Here is a 26723-nt window from a genome sequence, read left to right on the forward strand (position 1 = left end):
TATCCCTAAGAGATAAACATATACCAGTACGGATTTTTTTGTGATGTACAATGTTGTAGAACATTATATTGATCTATGTCGTAGGGTTCAGCCAGTGCAGCGTTTGTAATGTAAGCGCTAAAAATTATGTTTATTTACGACATCACATTAGAAACCTATATTATTATCAGTGTTTCTCTGCTACATTATGCATGTTTTATACACATAAACCTTCTCTTCAATCACTATATCTATAAACAAAACTGCATCAAAACCCATTGCGTAGTTTTAAAGAAAATAAGTTTTAAAAATAAATTGAAAGTAATAATTCAATTGCTTTTAAACATTATGAAATTTTAAATGTTAGGACTAAAAGACTACAAGTTCTGGGTTTACACTTCTATCAGCAGTCTCTACAGCTCCCTATTTAACATATTTTTATATTTATTACTTTCATGCAGCTTATGAGTCCGTCAGAGTATTTATAATACATTTAGGACTGCTTATAAAATCCAATTTAAGACTTAACTCTCCTATTATCAGAGCTGTTGAACAATACAGTAAGCCGAAGCCGAGAGATACCAAGGAGGATATATCTAAATCTATTGAAACATCGCAGTCGCATGCTCTGAATTAAAAATAGAACAGTCGCCAGCGATCGCCGCTTTTACTCACGCAATACGTTTAACCTAAAATTACACCGTATTAATCTCACAGTCTTAATTAGATACAGATATGGCACAGGAAATCGAAGGATTTTTCAAAATATTCCATGAAAAAATCAACAACTCCTTAGACGATGTGACAAAGAATAACTTCGCTAATTTAGAAACGAATTCAAAGCGAGTTGGATACTTGTGTAGTCTGCCTGTGATGAAAGATTGTGATCTTTCAGATGAGATTGAAAAGTGCAAAACTGGAGGCGATTTCCCTGTTAAGAAATGTATAGAGAGAGCAAAAGAGGGAAAGGAAGAAGGAAATAAGTGTGTACAGAAGGGGGACTGGGTGAAAGCCCTATATTGCTATAACCAAAGTATCCTCGATATGCCACAGAAAGAAAGTAAGTATCGCTCACTATGTAATAATTTATTAATTAAATAAAGAAAGATAGATATTTATTTGCAACAAACACAGTATTTACAAAATAAATAGTTTTTTTTTTAATTACGTTTATATTTGAAATATTACAATTGTATTGATAGTACAAGTATAATATGTTTAAATTTATTATTTACATACTGGTAGCAAAGACAGCTTATTTGTCCGTGACTTCTTTTCGATACCAGACACACACAGAGATGAAATTATGATATTATTATATGCATAATGATAGTATACAAAATGTATGGAGGGTTTAATGTCTCAAATTCTCGGTCTCATGGAATTTCAATCCCTGCAGACAGTTTTTGGTTGTTTTCTTGCATTATAAAAAAATCTGTGTTTATATATTTAGACGTGATTCGTTGCGTTATATATTATACTAGCTGATAGCCGCGACGTCGTTCGCGTACGTATTTTTACACCTTGGGTTACATTACTGGACTTTTAGTAGGGATACCTAATTTTTTGAAAATGTAATATAGCCTATAACACTTGGGGATAATGTAGCTTCCCAACAGTGAAAGAATTATTCAAATCGGTTCAGTAGTTGCGGAGCCTATTCAATACAAACAAACAATCAAATCTTTCTTCTTTATAATATTAGTATAGATATATTATAGTTACTGTAAACACAGATTTGTTTTATGCGGAGGAATTTGACATATTTCACTTTTATTTCGTTTTAAAATAGGTCAGGGCGTTATTTATGTTTCTTTAGGATAAAATAATAATAAAGTAATTTAAAAAAAAAAAACAAGTAATATATATTACGTACATAAAGTGTTTGTTAGAAATTGCTCACCCTTCAGCATTTTGCTGATTACTAGCGCTGGTATTCCAGTGGAACCAACAAATGACGTCACATACGATTGTCATAAGTCAGTGTTTTCCAATCGCACTCAGTGGTGGCCAAGACTTACTTGGGGGGTCGCCGGCAGAAGCAAAAAGTCAAGGTAGACTACAATAAAAACACAATTTTAGTGAGAAGGATGGGATTGGCTAATTTAAATTTCAATTCGTGAGGCTGTTTTTGAATTGTTAACAGTCAAATCATTTTCTGATTGAAGTCTATTTCTCTTTTTAGTCTTAATGTCCACTACTGAAGAGAGTGTCAGTACACACAGGTATGAAGTGACGATTGGTAGTAATTATTTACCCTTAGCAGCTTTACGTATTATTATTAATTTATTATTTAAATTCAAAATTATTTATCTGACTGACAAGTGGGTCCTGTTGGGTCTGGGTCGTTAAATAAATAAGATTGAAAAACACTGCTATAAATAGCTCACTATTTTTTAACATGTCTTACATAATATTAAAATTTGTACGCAATATTGAATATGGTGTAAAACTTCATACAAGATAGAAAATGAAATGGTTTTAGATAAACATGATATTAATTTTTAATTTAGACCCAAACAAGCGAAACTGAATTGCACTGGTGTCTTCCTTGTTTTTTGGTGGTCAAAAATAATTTTCTTGACTATTCTATAAGACATTAAACGAAAATTGCTTATAATTTATACGTTTAGATAGAGCGTCTTGCTGTTAGGCAACGCATGTCAACAGGCCAGGTTTATTACTTTATTGACAAGCTACGTCTTACAGTCGCGGTATGTATATCACATTGTTTAAGTGTGCATGCGTTGCTCAAAATAGAGGATAACAGTTCACCGCTATTTTTAAAGTGTTAGTGTCAGCTGTCACAGTCTATCTAGACGTATAAATTATCTAATGTATATATAATGTAATGTACTATTATAGGTAGGTACCTAGATACGACGAAGTATAAAATATCAAAAAAAAATAGATGATATGTAATAAACACTGAGCAGAACAAGAAACTCAACGGTCACTCTTTACAATGTAATGTATTTATACATAACAAAGTAGTTTGTAAGGTGCTGCATCCAATATTTGAGTCGTGTTTAAACTATGTATTTCATAAAAAATAATAAATAATTTACTGTATAAGTCTAAATTATCGTATATTAGATGCATCAACCTTTAGAGCTTGAATTTATTGTTTGTTTGCAAGGATTCTTCGTGAACATGATGCTCATGATTACTGTCATAATTATTAGTAATCCAACAAATACAATGATTTATTAACTATGACATGTCGACCTGGCACCACAAGCAGCAACCGTTCATTGACGCATGGACCAGCTGTCGTTCCCTTCGCACATATTTGAGGGATGGAGACGCCGACGTTAAGATCTTTACACTAATCTTCCTTATTTATTTCCACAGCTGAAGAATTGTCCATTCTTTTTGCGAATCGATCAGCAGCTCTTAATCATTTACAACGATACGAAGAAGCCCTAGCAGACATTCGTCGCTGTCTATCACTAGGATATCCTCGACACCTTCGATACAAAGTTTACGAAAGAAAAGCCCGATGTTTACTTGTTCTGAAGAGGAATCAAGAGGCGATAAGAGCTTTTCAGTAAGCAAAGCATATATATATACCTTTTTTATAAATTTTATCATTAATTTAGAATTCTATTTTCATACTTTTTACTATCGTATTATTACTTAGTATTGTTGTTGCGTCACTTTATATATTACATTGTAACTAAAATGAATTTATTGTAAAAATATGAAGCTATAAATTTTGATTTAAAAGAGTGCCAATGAGTTTCTTGCCACTTCTTCTCATTAAAGTCCTTCCCTAAGTGGCGGTAAATATGAAGAGAAAATAAAGCTTTAGACATTCATAGGTGTAGGTGTTATTTTCTTGACCTACAGATATATACACCTACCTATGAATTAAGTGATTTTGATTTGATTTGATTGATTACAATTCTATTATTCATATCAAAGTCTTCTAAAAACATATCTCATGTTCACTAAAATATTATTTGAACTGTGAACACGTCGAAAAAGCTAGCGGGGAACTATTGATCTATGTTTTCAGCAACGCACACACAAACACAATGTGGCTATTTGTCAAATCGACAACTGGTGCTGGTATTGTGAATAAAGTCGCGACGGTGTTTAATTAAAAGGCAACACAGCCGAGGCCTTTTCAGATTTAAACATTCTAAGGCAATAATTAGTGAGATACGACAACTGCAGTTCCGACAAAAAATCATGAGAAAAACTAAAGAATCAGGGATCAGTTTAATGTTCTGATCAGACAACAAGCTAGAGACCCATTTGCATGATCTCTCGGAGAGCCCATAGGATGGCAGCTTCGATATAATCGCTTTGTGTCGCACCCGAACAAAGATTTAAAATAACCAAGTTTTAACCTTCGTTATACTTTTTTTTTAATGAAAACTTCTTTAGCATCGTTGTGATTTGAAAGTTGATGAAACGAAAAAGCGACAGAAAAAAGCAGATAAATAAATTCATAATATTTAACATTGGAGATAATGAGATAAGAAGAATCCAAAGCTGATGAAATCATGTGTCATCCTAGCATCATGTACCAGGACGTAGGTACCATATGCAGTTTAGAGGTTCATGCACAATGCAGGTTTCACTTCTGACATGTGTAGGGGAGAGAGGGGGAATTGAGAACGGTGGGTTATTGGGAACGTTCCGCATTCGTTTAACGGACGTATCCAGTGCCCTTCATTGCGTAAGCAATAGTGAGAATGAAAGACCGCACGCGTGCCGTCACTGTGCGTCGAACAATTCTTTATGCGATTCTATTATAGTTTTTGACTTGTGTAATAAGAGATGTAACTTTTATATTGTTTTAAGCAAAAGCACCATATTTCGTTACTACCTTGCACGTAATATCTGTTTTCAAATCTTCTGTGATTTGAAGTTCACCAAAAATACAATTCAAGGTGGCGGTCATTTTCATTCATTTTAACTACTTGGGGCAATTGGGAATGGCGTTAGGCGGGTAATTGGGATCGATCCCAATTACCCCTAGCATTCTTAATTACCCCTGGTACTGCTTGTCGATTTGTTTTAGATGGCTCAAAATTACATTCGAGATACAGAAAAAAGTACAAAATTTAAATAAATTATCTTCGCCGTGCAATCGAAGATGTCAAAAATTAAAATAAAAAAACCAACCAAGAAAAACAAGTATAACTAAGGCTCGGGCATACGAGCTTTTCCGAGAACATAATCTGCGAGTCCTTTAATTTCCTCCCCTCGTATCTCACAAAATGCCGCCACTGGACCTCACAAGCCGCAGTTCACTGAAGATGGTATGGTAATATAAGGAATGTGTGCTCTATAGGTTAACAATCCTGGGATACGTTACAAAGACGTTTAAAAAAATAGCTAATATAAACAAGGCTATCAATGGATTTAAAGCAGCTGATATTTATCCGATAGATCCTAACACCAGTCAGACTCTTCTGTTCAGTTCATACAACTGAAGCTGACCAAAGTTAGAATGTGTCCGTATATACTATCAGACAGAGTCAAACACCAATACAGGTGCTACTTTTATTCCCAAAGTTCAAACAACTTCTATGTGACGAAATAAGAGACATATGATTCTCAGGTTTTATCCAGCCGATAGAGGATTGAATCCTATGCGCCAGCTGTAAACTCTGGGAATGTGAAAAATGTTCTGCTGGCGAGACTAGTAAAGGATACGTGTGTGATGTGTGTCAACCAAAACATCTGCAGTGTATTTATAAGATTATAATGAGTGTACCTAATTACCCAATACCGTTTCCATTTACCCCGCTGGATGACCTCAATTACCCCATAGGGTATCGGGTAAAAAGGAATGACAATATTTTTTCTTTTCATTCATATTTCTAATAAGAAGTTGATTGTTAAAATTTTTTGTTCACTTATAAGTAGCTAAATAAGCAATGCTTAGGTTGCAATGAAAGTGGATTATCTCAGTGACTTTTTTCTATCATTTTTGAGCGATGGAAGTTAAGTGTTCCCAATTCCCCAACTTTCCCCTACTTTGTACGCACGGAATTTCTTATATTTGAAGCTGAGTCCGAGTTTAATAAGCACTGTTTCATTTCAGAGATACAATATCAGCACTTGATGAAGCCAGCAGTCTTAGTAAAGAAAAAAGGCAAAAAATGAGAACGGACGCTAAACTTATGTTGGAGGTGTTGAACAAAGGTATGTCATTAGCAGGAAACCCAAAAGATCCAGAACCAATAAAGAAAGCGCCTCCGAAACCGAAGATTTCAAGTAAAAGTAATCCGGAATATCCGGCTGCATCCGATGCCATTACAATAGATTATGATGAGTCTAAAGGACGATATGCGACTGCAGCGAGGGATGTTCAGGCTGGAGAAACGGTGCTCGTAGAGAAGCCGCACAGTGGAGTTCTGTTGGCTGAATACGCGAGGACACATTGCCAAAATTGCTTTATAAGGTATGAAAATTGACGACCCATATAGCCTAGTGGTTCGGGGGTTGAATGTGTATGTTTGTTTCCGAATCATGGATGTTTTATTTATTTATGTAGATTTAAGTAAGTATATTGTAAAATAAATCGTTGTCTTCATCGTGCCTAGTTTGGCAAAATAATTTGGGTATTGTATGTCAATATTATTATTATTAAAAGCGAGAAACATTTTTATTGCTTAAGTATGTAGAGGTAACTTTTTAAACACCTACAAGATTTATCCTACAATTTAACAGCATACTTTATATTCAGAGTGGCGCTACAATGAGTAGAACTATTTAACCGTAATCATAAAAAAATATTTAAAAATAAAGTACATAATTCACCTAAATAAATCTGCAATTGTCGTTGGTTTTCCATAATATGTTATTTTCCTCATCATTTCGGAACATCCTGCAAGAAATCTAGTAGCCGCGCGCTAGCGTAGCCACTGACACCTACATCGTGCCGTCTTATGCGAATATATAACGGTGATTAATGAATCACCGTTTTTCAAACAAACAATTGTTTGTTTGAAAATTTAAAAAAAAAATTATCATTTACTTTAAATATTAGAATTATTTTTTTATGATTAAGGTTAGATAGTGTGTTCATTTAATGTCGCCAATATAGCGCCACTCTGTATACCTAGTAGCCGATTCCAGACTTAACGCAAAAGGGTTACTTTATGCTGCAAGATAAAATATATAGCAAGTGCACAAAATCGCGAAGAAGTTTATTATATATGCGTTAGACAACCGTTTTCAATCTGTCCGTATTACAAAAAAAAATAGTGATAATCTTTTGTCGGAACAGTCTCTAATCAATTTGAACTTAAAATATTGGATTATCTAGTAGTAAAACGCTATAAACTTTGCGATGTCTACTTTGGTGATCTTTAAAATTTATCTTTCGTATTTCAACTCTTGTTATATTTTATATATAGTTAAAAATGCTATATATATTAACCTCGTTATAAAGAAAACAAATGGCATGTTTTACAGCTATACAGTTAAAGTTGAAACGTCGTTCTTAGAGATCACAACTGAGCTAGAACGTGCTAAATTAATAAACAATTGAATGTAATAGATTTAAATTGTTTACCCTTATTTATCTACAGGTTATTTTAATAATTACTAATATACTGACAAAATATATCTTATTACAGATGTCCGATTCCTATAGCATGCCCCAAATGTCCAAACGTAGTTTTCTGCAGTGAAAATTGTCAAGAAATCGCGCTCAAGTCGTATCATGGCTATGAATGTCAAATCTTACCACTCATATGGAAGTCTGGTTGTTCTATTACGTGTCACATCGCGCTAAGAATGATAACCCAAAATACAAAGAAGTATTTCGAAGATTTATACAAAAATCTAGATTTCAAACTTTCTGGGCAATACAAAACCAATGATTACAAAAATATTTTCCACTTAGTCGCACATGAAAACAAGAGGACCAAACAAGACTTTTTACACCGAACACAAATGGCGACATTTTTAATGAAACTTCTTGATATCAGTGGCTATTTAGATGGAAAGCCGCGAGAGAAATGTGTTGGGATTGATGAAATGAAAACGATGGCAATTACAGAGAATCGTGAAAACGATGTCGAATTATTCGGTGCGTTATTACTGAAGAATCTTCAAGTATTGCAATTTAACGCCCATGAAGTTTTTGAGTTGCAATGTCCAAAACCAAAAAAGGATCATAATATTATTAAGCATCAGGGGAAGTCCGTTTTCGTAGCTGGTGCAGTGTATCCTACTCTTGCACTCTTCAATCACTCCTGTGAACCCAGTGTTGTGAGGTAATTAATGATTTGGGGTGGGATAAAGCAAGTTTGTAAGATAATCAGTGGCCGGAGTTTAGGTAATTTGGGGTTGTGCTGAGGTAATTGGTAGCCTGTTAATTGGTAACAATTAAATTTTGAGAGAAAGGGCAAGTCTGCAAGTAATAATAAATCCGCACATAATATACATACAAGAAATGCACCTGATGTACCTATATGATGAACTATGACCTTAAGACTGTACAAAACATTATGCACTTTTACAGTGTGTTAGTTTAATATTTAAATATAAAATACTTTAAAATATAAAAAGCTTATTCGAAGTGGTCTCCATTGGCTGCAATACAGTCCTTTAAACGTTGAGGCCAGTTATCAATAGAAGCACGCAATCTTTCGATGAGAAAATTCTTCACTGCCTAGAGCAAGTCGTACCTACTCTCTAAACCTGACCATAAATTATAATCAAGCGGATTAAGATCGATACTAAACAACGGCTTATAGGCAGGCTTCAGCTCTGATGAAGTCCGAAACGTTCGTTGTCGGCAATTGCAGAGGCAGAATTGGCAATGGCTTTCGAGATTTCGACCCTGTATTAAGATACAACGCGAGCCATAAAAGGAAGCGTTTACGAAGCGCGGTGATACGACAAATAGGGTTTTCAATGGTTATCTAATTTGACTCTAATAAAATATAACTTATTTTATGAATAATCAATAATTAATATCTAATGGCCTGTATACGCAAATTTTTCATGACTTTGGCTTACATTATTCCAAATTTTGTCTCTTAACTTACTCTGATAAAAGATAAGAAAGCTCTATATTAGTAAAACAAAGTTTAAACCTTTCAATTTCTAGGTACTTTTGCGGTTCTCGCGTTGTTGTTCGCGCTGTAAAGAATATAAAAAAAGGTGATGAAGTAGCCGAAAACTATGGCCCTATATTTACGACAGTTCCGAAAGAGAAAAGAAAAGCAGATTTAAAAGAGCGATACTGGTTCGATTGTAGTTGTATTCCGTGCGAGCAGGACTGGCCTTTGTACAAAGATATGACAGAAAACTATATGAGGTTTAAGTAAGTACCAAGAATAATAATTGTAAGTACAACTTTTATTGCACACGCAATTACCATCCACACTTCGTTTCGCATTATATATACTATTCTGAAAAAAATTGCGATCAGCGTGAGTCAGAGGTGTAGTTTCTTCACCGTTTGCTTACCAAGTGCAAATAGCCGAGTCGATGATTCAAGAACATGCAGTCAGTTTACCGTGTGGGAGAGTTGGAGTACCACTATCCTGGCCCGAGGAACTGGAAGTTTGGGTCGCGCAAGTAGAAGTCAAAATTCAAAATTCAAAAACACTTTATTCATGTAGGTCACAAAAATGACACTTATGAATGTCAAAAAAAAATATATAAATATTGTTTCCTATTGAATTCACCGCTACTTCGTAAAGGGTTGAGCTAATGAGAAGAAGTAGCAAGAAACTTATTGCCACTCACTTATTTAAGTAAAGATTTACATTTTAGTTGTTTTACAAATCATTTCAATTACAATATATGCAAAGTGACGCAACAAAAATACTCAAAAGTCAAAAACTGAAAGGCTCACATGAGTAAGTCAAAAAAAGAAAAAAAAGTAAATTAATACTTATAAACACAAGAGTTATTGAGTATAGTAGATGCATCAATCCACACATACCGTAAATAAATAGAGGCATTATGTGAGCATTTCATAAAATGAAATATATAATAACTTTAACTTTAAAGGAAATAATAATAATAAAAAAACACATCAAGCAGACCTCCCGGTAACAAGATCATCCAGCCCCCAGTCAGTTTGTATTGTCTTATATTACTTTGAATCTTACTAGATTATATTTCGGATCGAGCCAACTTGACCAGAAGTTTTGCACGCATCATCAAAGATATAATAATTCCCCCACCACATTGGTGACCCCGATGTGATGGAAATATATTATCACACCACATCATTTGTTGTTAAGGAAAAGTGACAGTAGCGGAAGCGGTAGCGAGTTAGGACGCCATACGTTAATAAAAATAAGAATGCAAGCACGTACAACCAATTAGTTAGTTAGTTTAGCTGGACTGTTTACACACTTAGCCTCTTGATTAGGCCATTGTGCGCGACCGTTCGACTTCTTACTCCAACCAGCCAACATTGTCACAGAAGTTGAAAATTTCTGCAGGCAACCGATAGTAGACATCATAGGTATTGTGCCTGTTACTCGGCTACACATCTGGCAAATTGCTGGTCGCAGTTAGTACAAGATTTGCGTGTGGCCGCAGCATAAGTAAGTTATAACTATTTTGAATACAAGAGTCTGTACTGTATACTATGATGTCAATATATATATCAACATTCAACGCTGGTCAGGAAGCTATACCATTATGGCATAAAAGGAACTGCGCTCGATTTTCTAACTTCATATCTAAACAATAGAATTCAGAGGGTCGACGTGAATGGCAGGAGATCTCCTGGGACTCCTCTCAGTATGGGGGTACCACAAGGGTCTATTCTTGGACCATTCCTCTTCCTTATCTATATAAATGATCTTCCTAATCTTTTAGAGAAAAAACATAAGGTAGTATTGTTTGCGGATGACACTTCACTGATTTTCAAAGTGAAAAGAAACCAAGCTATGTCTGACGAAGTGAACGATATTTTATCTGACATCGTGTACTGGTTTAGCGCTGATAACCTATTGTTAAATAGCAAGAGCACTAAATACATTAAATTTACCGTATCAAATGTCAAAAATGTAAATGCAAATGTTTTGTTAAACGGAGAGGTGATAGAACCGGTGGAATCTGCTATATTTCTTGGCATAACTCTAGATTCCAAATTACAATGGGGCCACCATATTAAAGGATTGGCGAACAGACTTAGTTAGACTGCAGCATACGCGGTTAAAAAGATTAGACAATTAACTGACATAGATACGGCGCGACTGGTATTCTTTAGTTATTTCCATAGTATTATGTCCTATGGTATATTGCTATGGGGCAACGCTGCCGATATTAATACAATATTTGTGCAGGAGGTGCACAAGAGGGCTATTCGCGCTATTTATAACCTAGGTCCTAAAGAATCATTGAGAGCAAAATTCAAAGAAATTAACATCTTGACTGTTGCTTCTCAATATATTTTTGATAATGTAATGTATGTTCATAGTCACATAAGTGAATTTGCCAGAAACTGTCATAACCATAATGTTAACACCAGGAACAGACATAAACTGATGATGCCTACTACTCGGGTAAGTCGAGTTAGTAAGTCTTTTAAGCAAAAAGTTGTAAAAGCATATATGCTTTTACAACAAGATCCCAGAAAATGTTCAAAACAAAGGTATTACGTTATTCAAAAGAATTGTTAAAAAACGTTTGTGTGGTAAAGGTTACTATAACATAAATGACTTTCTTAATGATACCACAGATTGGGAATGGAGTGACCGCCCTCAGACTATTAAATAATAAGTTTAATTGTACAATATTACTTTGTAAACATATTTATTTGATGAAAAAAAAAGCCCGCTGAGTTTGTTGCTCCCATTCTTCTCAGGTCTGAGGCATTCATTTTGGAATGAGTGGTAGTTTTTTGACTTTCAATAAGTGATGTCACATCCTATTTTGAATAAAAATATTTAAATTTGAATCCAACATGAGTATCTATAGATTCGCTTATCTTCTCTATCTTGCTGTCGGTATATTTATGTTTTTATTGGGACTTCAGCCCGGGAAATTTCTAAAAATATTCGGCTTTTGGCACGAGTGAATAACAATTTTTTAAGGTGTCCGATATCCATGATCTACAGCTCCTCCTGAACTTCTGTTTCGAGCAATTTAGAGGGTCCGACCCCACAATATCCAGGTTGAAATAATTCCACTGTTTGATGTTTTGTTTATATTTCAGATGCGATTCGGGACAACCGTGCCCTAACGTGGTACCAGTGGCCCATGATTGCACAGAGTTTATGGTAAAATGCGGTCTATGCCAGCAGTACACTAATATCCTAAAAGGCCTTAAGTCATTACAAGTAAGTAAACACATAATACGATAATAGACGGACAATCCCAGTTAGGCATGTCCAATTTCGCGAAAGAGGTCATTCATCGAATCCAACTCGGATGGCCAGCCTTCGGGAAGCTCCGTAAAATCTTCTCGTTTCAAATACCAAGTGTCTGAAGACGAAGGTTTTCAACCAGTGTGTGTTACCAATGAGGACTTACGGTAAGCAGACGTGGTCGTTGACTATGGGCCTGGTGAGAAAGGTCATGGTCGCTCAGATTGCAATCTGCCCTGTGCTGCCCCGGGGCGTAATAAGAATAGGGTAGTCCCAGGTCCAAGGGTGTCGTAAGAGGCGACTACGGGCTTTTTGAAAATGGGAGAGTCACGCTGCCGTCTTATGACGTCAGCACAATCGGGCCAGACTCGTCCGGGTTACTTACCACACTCGCACAGAATACCGGAGTAAAATAGCGGCCTAGTGCCGCTATGTTAGTGTCGAGGACCAGAGGCCATCCCTTCCCCCCTCCCCCTCCCCCTCCCAATCACCCTCCAACAAAAATATAAGAGCGGTCCTTAAAAAGATTATATTATTAGATTATATTATATAATTATTACTCTGAGAGCCTGTCGCCAATAATCATAATTAATTTATATGCATAAAATCTCACTTCTGAGATTAATTAATAATAATCCGCTGAGTTTCTTGCGCCCATTCTTCTCAGGTCTGAGGCAGTCTCTTTTGAATGGGTATTAGATTTTGACGTTCAATAAGTGATTTTAAATCCTATTTTGAATAAAAATATTTGAATTTTATGAATTTTGAATTACATATATAAAAGCTATAACAAAATTTTATGAACGATGAACGGGACTCCAATCCGCAACCTATCGCGTTCCATGCGAGCGCTCTTTCCAACTGAGCCAACCGTTCGAGTGACGTATCGTGTATAAAATCTTGTATGCTTTGTTCAACTCTCAGGTTGTGGCTTCAGCTACAGCTTGCACGGAACGCGAGAGGTCGCGGTTTCGAGTCCCACATCGTTCATAAAATTTTGTGTTCAGTTTTATTTGTATTGACTTTTCAATAAAATAAGATTTTAAATCCAGTAAATACATAATTTTAATTTTATTCTCTCGGCGTTACTGCTGATAGAGTATCGCACTAACGCTGAGAGAAACAAATTAGACTAGGTTTAATTAAATTACAAGGTGTTTAAAAACGTAATATCAACTTGTTAAAATAAAACTGTATTTTAGAAAATTTTTGCTTGCACACCGTTTTTCAGTGCCAAATTAATTTTTGCTGCCACGAAAAGTACATAATTAAAATACTTCATAACAATACTCCCGCCTTCATTGCCTCTCCGACTTCATGTAGAGGAGGGTATTGGCTCTACCAGAGTCGGAGAATCCCTCCCCGAGCATTCTCGCTCGGGCTGCCCCTCGTATTCTGGGGAGGGCACAGTACCGCGCATATCTAAGGACAAACAGGGCAGCAACACCACGGCACCCCGCTCCATGCTTAATGTGGTCTTCTGTAATATCAGGGGAATTCTCTCCAATTTAAACGCCGTCCACTACCACCTTGAGACGGCGCAGCCGGCCTTGTGTTTCCTTACGGAGACGCAGATATCTCGACCTAGCGATACATCATATTTAACGTACCCCGGGTACAAAATTGAGCATAATTTCATGCCTCATGCCGGAGTATGTATGTACGTTAGGGAGGATATCTGCTGTCGCCGTCTCGGCAATTTTGAGGGTAGGGACCTGTCTACTCTCTGGCTCCGCATAGATTTAGAGGACCGCGTCCGCATCTATGCGTGTGTCTTCAGGTCCCATAGTGGTAACGCAGAAACGGATCACCTCATGGGCTGCGTTCAAGCGGCATTTGATGACGAGCTTGCTCAGATCCCCTCCGCTGAAATCGTAGTCTTGGGTGATTTCAACAGGCACAATGCCGAATGGCTTGGATCACGTACTACAGACTACGCAGGGCGATCTGTGCATAATTTTGCATTGGCGTATGGTCTGTCCCAATTGGTAGAGTCGCCAACCCGGCTCCCGGATGTGGATAGCCACATGCCGTCCTTATTAGATCTTCTGCTGACTACACATCCCGATGGTTACCAGGTCTCTGTCGACGCCCCTCTCGGAACGTCCGACCATTTCCTGGTCAGGAGTGTTTGGCACTACAAGTCAGCAGATTGGGGTAGGATGCGTTCCTTTTTTGCATACTACCCTTGGGGCAGGGTTTGTTTAGTTTGTTTTTAGTTTAGTTTGTTTGTTAGCCCTTCGGATGATCCAAGTGCCTGCGCCGTTGCAGTAGCCGATATGATAATGCAGGGCATGGATATTTTTATACCAAGCTTTGTAGTACCGATCGGTGGCAGATCACAGCCCTGGTTCGATGCATCAGTTAAAGCAGCATCTGACTGCAAAAAACAGGCTTATCGAACTTGGGTTGCGGCACTGGGCTCAAAGGATCCGAACTGCAAAGTTCTGAAGAGGAAATATAAGCGTGCCTCCAGATTTTTTAAACGGCAAATCGCCCGTGCGAAATCGAAGCATTGTCAAAATCGGCGAGCAGCTTTCCAGTTACCCGACCGGAACATGCAAGTTCTGGTCGTTGTCGAAAGCTGCTCTTGGTAACTTCAACCAGCCGTCCATGCCGCCGTTGCACATGAGGAATGACACCCTGGCCCATACAGCAAAAGAGAAAGCCGACCTCCTGTGCACTCTTTTTGCCTCCAACTCGACTCTTGACGACAACGGAAAAACACCGCCGACCATCCCGCGGTGTCAGAGCTCCATGCCTGAAGTACAGTTCTGACAGAAAACTGTTAGATGAGCTCTGTTTTCTTTGGACGTCAGGAAGTCGAGCGGGCCGGATGGCATTTCTCCAATCGTGTTTAGAACGTGTGCCCCTGAGTTGACGCCGGTGCTAACGCGTTTATTCCGGCACTCTTATTCAAAAGGCGTAGTCCCTGATTCATGGAAGTCAGCCCTTGTCCATCCGATCCCAAAAAAAAGAGACAGTTCGGATCCGGCAAACTACAGGCCTATTGCTATTACCTCCCTAATCTCCAAAATCATGGAGAGCATAATTAACCACCAGCTCTTGGTATACCTTGAGGGTCACCAGTTGACCAACGACCGGCAGTACGGCTTTTGCCATGGTCGGTCGACTGGCGATCTTCTGGTATATCTAACACATAGATGGGCGGCGGCTATTGAAAGCAAGGGGGAAGGCCTGGCAGTTAGCCTGGATATAGCGAAGGCCTTTGATCGTGTATGGCACAAGGCCCTTCTCGCAAATTTCCATCAATTGGGCTTCCCGAGAGCTTATGCAAGTGGACCTCCAGCTTCCTCACTGGGCGCAGCATACAGGTCGTTGTCGACGGTTATTGTTCGAATCCCAAGCCTGTGAACGCTGGAGTGCCCCAAGGCTGTGTGTATAGTACATTGCTATGCAGGCGACAGCACTGGTGATGCCGTATACACGGGCCATGCAGGTCTCTCTCGCGAAAACGTCGACCAGTGCCGGGAGAAACTTGTGTCTTCTATCGAGTCCTCTCTTGAACCTTGTCTAATTTAACCCCCAGAAGACTCAAGTTTGCGCGTTTACCACTAAAAAAGCCCCTTAAAGCCTGACCTAGTATCGGAATAATGGGTCTCGCAATCTCGAGCGATTGCCAATTCCGTGGCCATCTGTAGGGCAAAGCCAAATTGGCTTCGAAGAAACTGGGCGTCATAAATCGAGCACGGCAATACTTCAAGCCGGTCCACATTCTAGCGCTCTTCAAAGCGCAGGCCCGGCCTCATGGAGTATTGCTGTCATCTCTGGTCTGGCGCACCCAGTATCAGCTCGATCCATTTGACCGCATGCAACGCAGAGCAGCTCGAATTGTCGGGGACCTAGCGCTCTGTGAAAGGCTGGATCACTTGGCGTTGCGTAGAGACGTCGCTTCATTTTGTGTCTTCTACCGCCTTTATCACGGGGAGTGTTCCGAAGTAATTGCCACTCCGGTTCCCGTCAAGGTAGCTCAGCTCACAGATGGTCGGAAGCGGTTAACAGGAACTCACATTTGAAAATCCCTTTTTTTTTTTCTACCAAACCTACCTCACTACGATCTTACCGAGAAATTGTGCAACTATCACTGGCTTTTTCGCTAAACGGAGCATGAAGGTTTGTTATTTTGAAGTGGTATCCCTCACTTCTTGGAATAAATATACAAAATTTATGGATATGCGGGACTCGAACCCACGCCTCTCTGAGCAACCGTCTGAGTGACGCATCGATCGTAAATCTTAGTATGTCTTGTTCAACTCTTTGAAAGAGCGACATCTCAAGTCAATCTCCTAATATGCAATTATTGTGGTTGAGCAGGTTATTAACTGTAAAGTAGATCCTGTAGATGGAGGATATGGGAGTAACATTTAATATAAAAACAATTGTTATAAAACTGTAAAATTTATTGACTCAAATAATAATTCAACAAAAAATGCAAAATAATCACAAACGACATATTAATACATGCTATTGATAACACTCGCACGTGGTACCAAACTGGCATAGTCATAATAAATTTAAATGATCTAAATCATGACTTAAAGACCAGTAAGATTAAGTTACACACAAATAATAGTCTCTTAGGGGATATTCTTCTTATTTACATAATATACCCTTATAATTTTTTAATAAATTCCAATCGATTTTAGTTAAGAAGTAAAAAAAAAAAATTATTATTAATTAATAATACATACATAGAACACATCACAATAATTTATGATTCTAGTATTTTCTTTGATTAACGCGAGTGCTACACATTTGAATAAAACATTTTTAAAGGAATAAAACGCGTGTAATTGTAACTGTGTTTTTACATTAGGTTTTTGGGAAAAAAGTTACATTCTTATTATTATTAGTTAATCTGACGATTCGAGACCTTTTCAGATCACGTTCTCAATGTAAAAATGAAAAAACACAGTTATAATTACACGCGTTTTAATACTATAATATTCTTTTTTTTTCCTCTTTCTTAGTCTCGCACACACAATACACACTCATTGAATTTTCTGAATGAAGTTTTGTTACATTTTTTATCACGTAATCGTGGTACTTGTGATGGAACGCCACAACAAAGACACTGATCATATCCCATAGCAACGATTAAAAGGCCGGACTGCGGTCCGTTCACACCCACGCAAAGCGTCGTAATATTATTTCAATCATCATTAAGAAGGCGAGGAAACAAATGATATTCGCCGTCTTGAAAGCGTGACCTTGGCATGTCAGCAATCCATTTCTACTTATTTTCTATTCTCTTTCAAAGAAATATTGACCAAATCCTCGTCATTATAGCTCATCTTATAACGTTGCTCGCACGCGAACTGGTATCGACATGACGCGAGCTGCCATTTACTGCAGTTGTAATGCTATAGGTACCGTCGAGCGACGTGAAGCGACGCGCAGCGCAGTGCCGCTCTAATGCGGTCCGACCTTAAGTGTGATGAATGATTATAAAAGTATAAAACAGTGTATTAAGTAAATAATATCAACGATGGCAACTCTCCACTGTCTCATCTTGTATCTCGGCATATAGACTAGCATCCTGTGCCACAAAATAAATTAAAAAAAAAAAAGTATCACATCAGATCTCACTCGTAGTTCAATATAAATAAACACCATACACAATCGTATAACAGAATATTGTATCGTTCCTGTACAAATCATCTATGTAGTCGTCAGTCTCCGGGTCCCAGATACATCGTTGGCCAGATTTAATTCCAGCTCCTTTCATTTCTAGTATTGTGCATTGTACAACCACTTTGTACCTGTAACAATAACATGATAAATTAAGGTAATAATATATGATAGTGTAATATTATTTATTCACTACATATTATAAAACAAATACTCCTCCGCGTTTGTGTCTGTTTACGCGATAAACTCAAAAACTACAGCACCGATTTCATGCTGTTTTCAGCAATGGACAGCGTGGTTTTCAAGAAGGTTTTAGAATATAATTTGTTAAGTTTATGTATTCATTAACGATATTTCTTTGAGGTGCGAAAACACTGTCTAACCCTTTGAGAAATATTAAAATAATGTATGGTAGAATTGTGTATCTTATAAAGGTCTACAGAAAAGTCTGCGATTGCATATTATATCTATCTATTAAGGATAACATACTATATCCATTTCAATACTTTAAAATACTGGCAGTTATATAGAAGCTGTTTACAAAATACGATATTAAAGGATTATAATTTTATTACTTACTACATGTTATAAAATCATTCAGGAATACGTTTTTGTATCATTTTTAGCTCATTAACTTTGATTACACAATTCCGATGGCCTTAGACTACATTATTTTACATCTGTTTTTTATATTGACAGAACAGCGTCTGTCAGCTAATTTATAATAATTAAACTGAGATCAGTATTTGTTGATTCTCTCTTGGCAATTGGTGATGGCATTTACAATTACATAAGTAGTAGAAATCACCACTATATAACATCCATCGTTAAGTGGTTCATTACCGTTTCGTTTCAAAGCCCCTTTAGAAACTGATGTAGCTTCTCCTTAGTCCTAGTCTCCTTTCCTCAATTTATGTGCAAAGGGAACGATGGCTGGTCCATGCGTCAACTCGTGAACGGGTGCTGCTTGTAATTATGACAGTAATCACCACCATCATATTCACGAAACATCCTTACACAAACAATGAATTCAAGCTCTAAAGGCATCCAATATTCGATAATTTTTATTATATAGTTTATTATTTATTACGTTTTATGAAATAATTATATTATAATTTATATTATTTAAACACGACTCATAATATATTGACGCAGCATCTTACAAACCCTTGTGTTTTGTATATTACCGGCCATTGTAAAATACTCTATTGATTGAAGAGTGGCCATATCTTGTATGTTCTTCTCACGAGCTCAACTTTTTCCGAACAAGTAAATTCAGTAATTTAAAATAAATATTTATATTGACGTTTCTAAAGCGCTTAATTTAAGTCTAATTAATGAAGTTTGTTTGACTTGACTTTGTGACGTTTACCAAGTGCTGTTGCAATATGTTATTTTGTTGAGGGACATTAGTTAATTTGCTAGAAACTGTTATAATCATAATGTTAACACCAGGAACTAGCATAGGCTTGTTATGCCTACTACTCGGTTCAGTTGAGTTAGTGTTTTGTTGGGCGATGTTACATGAGGTTGATTATGACTTTCAGTAACAAATTTTCAAATTTTAATATAACTAACTGCCCCGACCATACACTTAGTATACTAGCGTAATAGACAAACATTGTTCGTAGTTATGGTTTTTTTTTTCTTTTATTTTTCTTGTTTAATACGTAAGAACCTAATTTTTTTATCAGCCTTTGGCCACAAGCCAAAAGCTTTATTTTTGTTAAATTTTTCAAAATTGTCTTTAGCTTTTAGTAACATAAAGTAAAGTTTAGTTAAACAAAGAATGCATATTATACCTATTAAGCATGTCGAGTTAACCTGTAAGAGGAGTGTACAACATTATAAAATAATTTTTAAATGTGTCCGTAGATTGAGATGGTTGTATGCACGTTGGCTTCCTAATAAATAAATAAACACTCTCCTCGTAACAGCGAGACTAAATTTAAAATGTTCATGTGTGCTTGTTTTACAGATGTGTTAGTGAGTTAGTGAAGTGTGTAGTATTTTGCTTTTAGAGAATAATATTGATAAACGGCGTCATATTCACGTTTACAAAAGCTTATTATCTAAAACATATTTTCTTAAATGATTATAATCTTAAGAAACAAGAGAGTATACTGCGTAAATAAATTGTAATATTTTAGTGCATAAGCTCTACGAAAATAAGCATCACGAAAGCAGTATTAGTAAGAAACAGTACCTGTAAAATGTTTCTTTAGTTGGATTGTTGCTACATGTAACAACACAATCTAATACAGAGCACTACACCATTATATATTTTAATGAATATCCGTTAAAACACAGAACAATAACGATAAAAACAATAAAATTTAAACGCTGTCCAACTTGACAGGAGACTAATAGACACTAAATTGTTTCAAATCGGTTTCATGGTCTTCATCTATTCCGTCTCTTTCTCAAACCTAGGTTTGTATGTAAGGATAGTTATCTCACTTTTACACAAGGTTCTATTCTATTCTATTCTATTCTTCCTACTATGGCTCCTGTGGAAGGTATACCACAAGTTTGCCAATGTCACGTTAAGGTAGACCACCAAGCTTAGAGTATTCTTTTACTAATTTTAATGGTAGTGATCGGTGCTTAAAATTGAAACAAGTTTTATTTTCTTATACCTGAAACAAATATGCATGCTGTTAGGACTATAAGGGACATACACAAATATAATTACTTAAATTATTTGATATAAGTACTTAGTGCTATTTACAACTTAATCTTATTTATTTTAATATATTTACACAAAATATATACAAAAGGAGTGAAAACTAGGGAGAGGAGACATTTAAAGGAAGTTGGGCGGGGAATTTCAGGAGGTATAAAATTGTATAAAGAAGGTTGCGTTAAAGGGCAATTGAAGAATAAATGATCCACGTTTCCCTCAGTTTCCTAAGTTTTTGGTAAAAATTAAATTTATATTATGTAATATTCGAGTGATCTCGTTATTTATATCTCAACAATAAACGATGATAATATACAAAACAAAGTTTCGTAGACTGCCCTTCTTCTTTTAGAATTCTCTATGAACTTAATAATACTCGACTTTTTTTTCTAAGTGGTGATGATAGCGTAAAATAAGTTTTTATTTTATTTCGTATACTGCAATTCTTTATAAACTTGATGGTACTCGTTCTAATGTTTTCCCTCCCTGCGCTTTAAATCTGTGATATCTTTGAAAATATTCATTTAAATTACATGCTCTAAAGGGCCATATTGATCTATATTATATGAACAATGTAATATAACTGGATAAGGATTACTGCTGTATTCATTAAAATAGCTTCATAAATAAGCCACTAAATATGTTTATTTACGAGTTTTTTATTTTATTTTACTTTAAAATCATCGGTGTTTCTCTACTGTATTATGCAAATATTATTGTATTATTATTCCTGTATCTATCTATTTATCTATTATTGCGTATTTTTAAAGATCTAAGCATACATAGGACAGAGAGCGGGAAGCTACTATGTAGTGATAATAATATAATACAGGTAATAAATACCTTTTCATGTCCAGTTCCTGTACTCGTTGTCTCACAGCATTGGCTATGGCTTTGGCCCAGCGAGGAGCCTGGTCAGCTCTGTACTGGCGTCCCATCAACTGCTCCTGCATCGTCGTTGTTATTATATACTTGACGTTCTCTGCTTGAAATCTGTTGGAATATTTTATTAGAACTTAATCTTCACTGATGTTTTGATGAAAACAAATGTTTTTTTAAGAGACATTGTTAATATCATCATTAAATGTACTATCTCTTAATTTTGACTACTCTACACTGACAAGTTTAATCAAAAGATGGTCGATTTCATTAAGATTCTAATTGTGTCGTGCAAATAAAGGTATGAAAAGCAAATCCAGTAGTTTGAGTAAAATAGTTGTGGCGACGTTGTTATCGTTAGAAAGAGATACTTTAAGCAATTAGAAAGAGACATATAGTGACGTCTATGACGCCGCGTTATCGTTATAAGCAATAGTTCATTTTATTTATTTGCCAGTGCCTACGTCATATTACTGTGTAAACTACTCCATTCTATTTACTACTACTATATCTTTGGAATTTTGAACTCTTTGAGACAAGTCTGTTTCTAAATATATTATTACCGGTTTTTGCTGAAGTTTAGCTGCTAGCTTTCTAACATTAATAATCTATCATTCCAAGCGGTTCACAAACGCACAAGTTGTGATATTATATGACATCTATACGGGCGCCCACTACTTTTATTTATATAGGTATACAAAATTTTGATTCCATTACAAATATTAAGTGTATGTACAAACAATTTCGGGTTGATACCAGAGGCAATTCCACCAACGGACAATACGTCAAAAAGGTTAACGTTAGAACACCCGCATCATGTTGACGTCGGCCATTCAACAACCGCGCGTTTTGCAACAAATTTCTTGCCTTGTACAGCCACTTTGTAGAAACAATTACCGGCTGCTAATTTCCCGAACAGATACGACTTAGAGACCTTCACCTTAAAGGCCGGCAGCACATCTCTTGACACTCCTGCGTAAGCTCCTTGCCCGTTCCCCCCTCTTATACATAAAAAAAAACTTACTTTTCTCCAAGTCCAGGTCTAATCTCGTAATTGGCTGGGGCCAATGGCTTCTCTAGCTGTACTGGAGTTAATTCATTTTCACTTTCCTTCGCAGTTTCCTGTACCTCTTCTTCTTCCACACCTAAAAACAATGTCAGATATAATATATTATATTACTACATATAAAACAAAGTCGCTTCCCGCTGTACGTCCCTATGTCTGCTTAGATCGTTAAAACTACGCAATGGATTGTGATGCAGTCTTTTTTAATAGATAGTGATTGAAGAGGAAGGTAGAGGTGGAGTATGTGTATAAAACATGCATAATATAATAGAGAAACACTGATAATAATATAGGTGTCTAATGTGATGTCGTAAATAAACATAATTTTTAGCGCTTACATTACAAACGCTGGCTGAACCCTAAAAGAATATAATGTTCTACAGTATTGTACATCTTAAAATGGTCTGCCATAAAAGTTCGGAATTGTATATGTTTGTCTCTTAGGGATAGCCCACAATAAATATGTTTTGTCCTTTACTTTTTACGAGAAATAATGGCTTATTTACAAAACGATTTTAAGCAATGCAGCATTAATCCTTATCAAAAGGTCATCAAGAATGTCCAAGTGGCGTTGTATATAAGTACCTTTATATTAACTTATACAGAAAACATTAACAGTAAAAATACAACTGAACATAAACTCTGCCTAATAGACGCGTAGGCAGAGTTTTGCTTTAGACCATTTTTGAGTGTGATTATGAGCATAGTTGTTTATTGTGTATATCAATGATATTACTATTAATTTAAATAAAACTAGACATAATAAAAATAAGTTATGTGGTCATTCCACACAACAGTTCATTCCATGTGATCAATTACTAAGTACTTGACCACAATATATTAATTACTAAAATCTGAATTATATGATTGTTGTAGTTGTTTTAAATACCTTCTTCATCAGCCATGGCGATTTTATAATGGAATGATAACAGCTATATCTGAAACACAGTTGAAAATAATATTTATTTAAAATGATTCTCCATACATATTATAAGTAAAAAGTATAACTCATATCTCATTGGTGTGGGTTTGAACCAATCAGGTGCTATCAGATGTGAGCGAGATGAGTTGAGTGTAAAACTGGATTCAACCAAAAGGTGACAGACACCTCCAACTGGTAAGAAACTATTTGATATCTACACCAATTAGATATCAGTTGAGTAAAAGTCACATTTTTAATAATTCAAATGATTGCCTGCCTAGATGAAGTACCTAATTTTATAAATGTGGCAATTTAATCATTAAGCTGAAATTTGTTCACAATTTTATAAAGTTTGCTTTTTTCACACAAAATCATAAATTTTATAGCTCTATTTAGATATGTCGTCTTTTTGGATATTACTGGAATGAACAGACACATAGATAGTCAAAACAGTTTGTCTGTGACAACCTCATGTTTCACAAGAAACTCTTAAATCTTAGTCCTGTACAACCACTTTCTGTTGGATGCAGTACTTTCAAGCAAATACAACTTTAGAACCTCCAAGTGTACAACATACTATCACTTGAACAACTTCACTATAAGCACATCTCTTGACCCAGAGGTCAATACCAGAGTATTGCAGATGTCCATTATTTTTCCACTTTCTATCATGTATATTGCACATTGACACCTCTTATATAAAGAAAAGATAAGGTCTTACACATTATAATGTATAAAGGATATAAAGGATATTGGAATGGCATTGAGTTAGTATACTAACTCAATGCCATTCCAATATCCTTCCAACTAGAGCTATCAATTCAGTTTCAATGAGTTGGTGACACTGCTTAGTCAACAAGCAGGGAAGTGTGTTGTCCACTAGCTTGACCTCAACTAACATGTCAATAGGTGAACAACCCATAGAACATGTGTTGTAGACGCATCATATACTCTCAACTTACTAGTTGACAAATACACTCTTTAGCAACACAACATAATGATTACATTTCAATGCTATTCTGTGAGTTGAGATGGAGTGGATTCAACATTGAGTTGGTGCAATGTGCAAAGTCCTTAAGTCTGACAAATATTTAAAAAAAGGACTATTATTGTACAGTGAAACTTGGTTAAGTAACTGGAACTCATGCTGAGGTCCCAACACTTTGGCACTGAATTACCTCTGTTAGTGGGAAGAGGTAAACCTCTATATCTGGGATTTGTTCTTTCGATTTATCATCATAGATAACATTGTTTGTTTACTCATTCTTATTCTACCCACAAATTCCACACGTAATTCCAAGTACGTAAGTACAAATTTTGAGCTTCAATTACCTTCAGTTTTAGTTTCGCTTTACTATCATACAGATGTTTATTTGAAAAATGTCAAAACGAAAGCTAACAATCATTATCATTACGTGAAAAACTGAAGTTAATATCCATTTATGAAAGTGGGAAGACACGCGAAGAAGTTTGTGCCGAATTTAATGTGCCAAAATCTACTCTTTGTAGAATAATTCAGAGTAAACATAAAATTGAATCAGAATGTTCTGAAGGACAAGGAAAACTAAAACGTGTATGTTTATCAGAATATCCTGAACTTGAACAGTGTTTGCTAACATGGGTTAAGCAACTTCGTAACAAAAACGTTCCGGTATGTGGACCGATGATTAAAGAAAAGGCACAAGATTTCGCGCGAAGGCTCGATATTCATAATTTTTGTAGCAGCAATGGTTGGATGGAAGGGTTTAAGAAAAGAAACGGTATAGTTTTCAAAGCAATTTGTGGAGAAAGTAACGCTGTTGATGTTAACAAATGTAGCCAATGGATGAGACACTGGGTAAGTGGAATACCTCTATAAGTGAAACGACATTGCAGGTCCCTTGATGTCTCACTTAACCAGGTTTCACTGTATAAGTAATGTATAGTAAATGTCAGTGGCGCCATAGGTTGAAGCATTGACTTTCACCACAAAGCACTAAGTTCCAACCTCGCCAGCCAGTTACCAACATGTTTATAGTTTTGGAATTATTATATATGTTTATTCGAACTTTATTAAATCTGTTTGTTACACTCTTGTGATTTCTCTAATTTTATAGAGGTCGGAGAGCATGGGTTGTGGTGATCATATACCCTCAGGTGACCATTCTGCTTGTTTATTCTCTTCCATAAAAAATGCATTAATTAAAGAGGTTTTATTTAATAAAGATAAGAAGCACTATATTGTTAGTATAAGACATAATACAAGATTTCCCAATTTTTATTTTGAGGTATCTTTGGTGTAATTTCCTCTAATATTCGTCTTCTAACAATTCAATCAATTGATTAAAGTTGAGTCTAAGAATCAAGAGCAACAATGTTAAATTAGTTAACCAGTACATTTTTTTTTACAATCCTCTCATAGCGACCTAAATCAACAACAAGTGCTAAAAGGACTCCATGTTGCCCCTTTAAATCTCTTAGTGCTACAATTTGCATTTAATAGTATTAAAACAATCCTTACCAAATTTATTATTTACACAAATTTGTATTTCGTCTTTCAGGATACTGATATGCTATTTAAGCTTGGTCGAGCTGCAATGGAAGAAGGAAAATATGGTGAGGCTATGAAGAAATTTGTTGAAGTATTAAAGTTGTATGACAACACACTTGCTCCTCCATACCAATCTTACTACGATTGTGTGCAGGATTTAAGACGTTGTATGCTATCTTTTGGCAATTACAGTATCGTTTAGTTTTCTTTGAGTGGATTGGAAATATTTATTGAATATTATGCTAACAAATAAACATTATAACAACTTTGAGTTTATTGTTTGAAATTTGATTAATGATATGACCTGTCGGCTGTCACCTGTGTCCAGTGTCCACAATCCTGTCTTCTGTCAGTGTCACCTGTGCAGTGTTCTGGCAACTTGAGAAGTGACAATAAAGTCTAAATTCTTGGTTTATTGGCTCCGAGCGCTATGTATTTGAGCCTTTGTCAATGAAAGTCGAACAAAAAGTAAATTATGTAAAGAAAGGACATAATTAAAAATACAGAGAAGCCTGATTGTAATTATCAGCGACAATCGACATATAAACGTCATGAAATCGTGTTGTTCCATTATTCGCAGATGTTAAATTGATTCAAATACCAACAATAATTAAAAGTTTTAAATTATAAGAACGGGATATACCTGACTAGGGTCAGTACAATTGATATCTCACTTACTAAAAACTTGTAGGTACCTTAGC

The 26723-nt window shown here is 36.0% G+C and overlaps 1 protein-coding gene across 2 annotated transcripts; it reads left to right on the forward strand.

Annotated features, from left to right (window-relative positions):
* The first annotated feature begins 615 nt into the window (after positions 1–615).
* Positions 616–26293, forward strand: LOC126964643 (SET and MYND domain-containing protein 4). Of its 2 annotated transcripts, XM_050807879.1 has the most exons (7): positions 616–1039; positions 3334–3529; positions 6044–6403; positions 7584–8225; positions 9065–9280; positions 12140–12263; positions 26033–26293. In XM_050807879.1, the coding sequence occupies exons 1-7, from the start codon at positions 715–717 to the stop codon at positions 26222–26224; spliced, it is 2055 nt and encodes a 684-aa protein (XP_050663836.1). In that variant the 5' UTR covers positions 616–714; the 3' UTR covers positions 26225–26293. The 2 variants fall into 2 exon arrangements, with proteins under 2 accessions (XP_050663836.1, XP_050663837.1); XM_050807880.1 differs by lacking the exon at positions 12140–12263.
* The last annotated feature ends 430 nt before the right edge of the window (positions 26294–26723 follow it).

Source organism: Leptidea sinapis, chromosome 5 (genome assembly GCF_905404315.1).
Source record: "Leptidea sinapis chromosome 5, ilLepSina1.1, whole genome shotgun sequence".
Lineage (NCBI taxonomy): Eukaryota > Metazoa > Arthropoda > Insecta > Lepidoptera > Pieridae > Leptidea > Leptidea sinapis.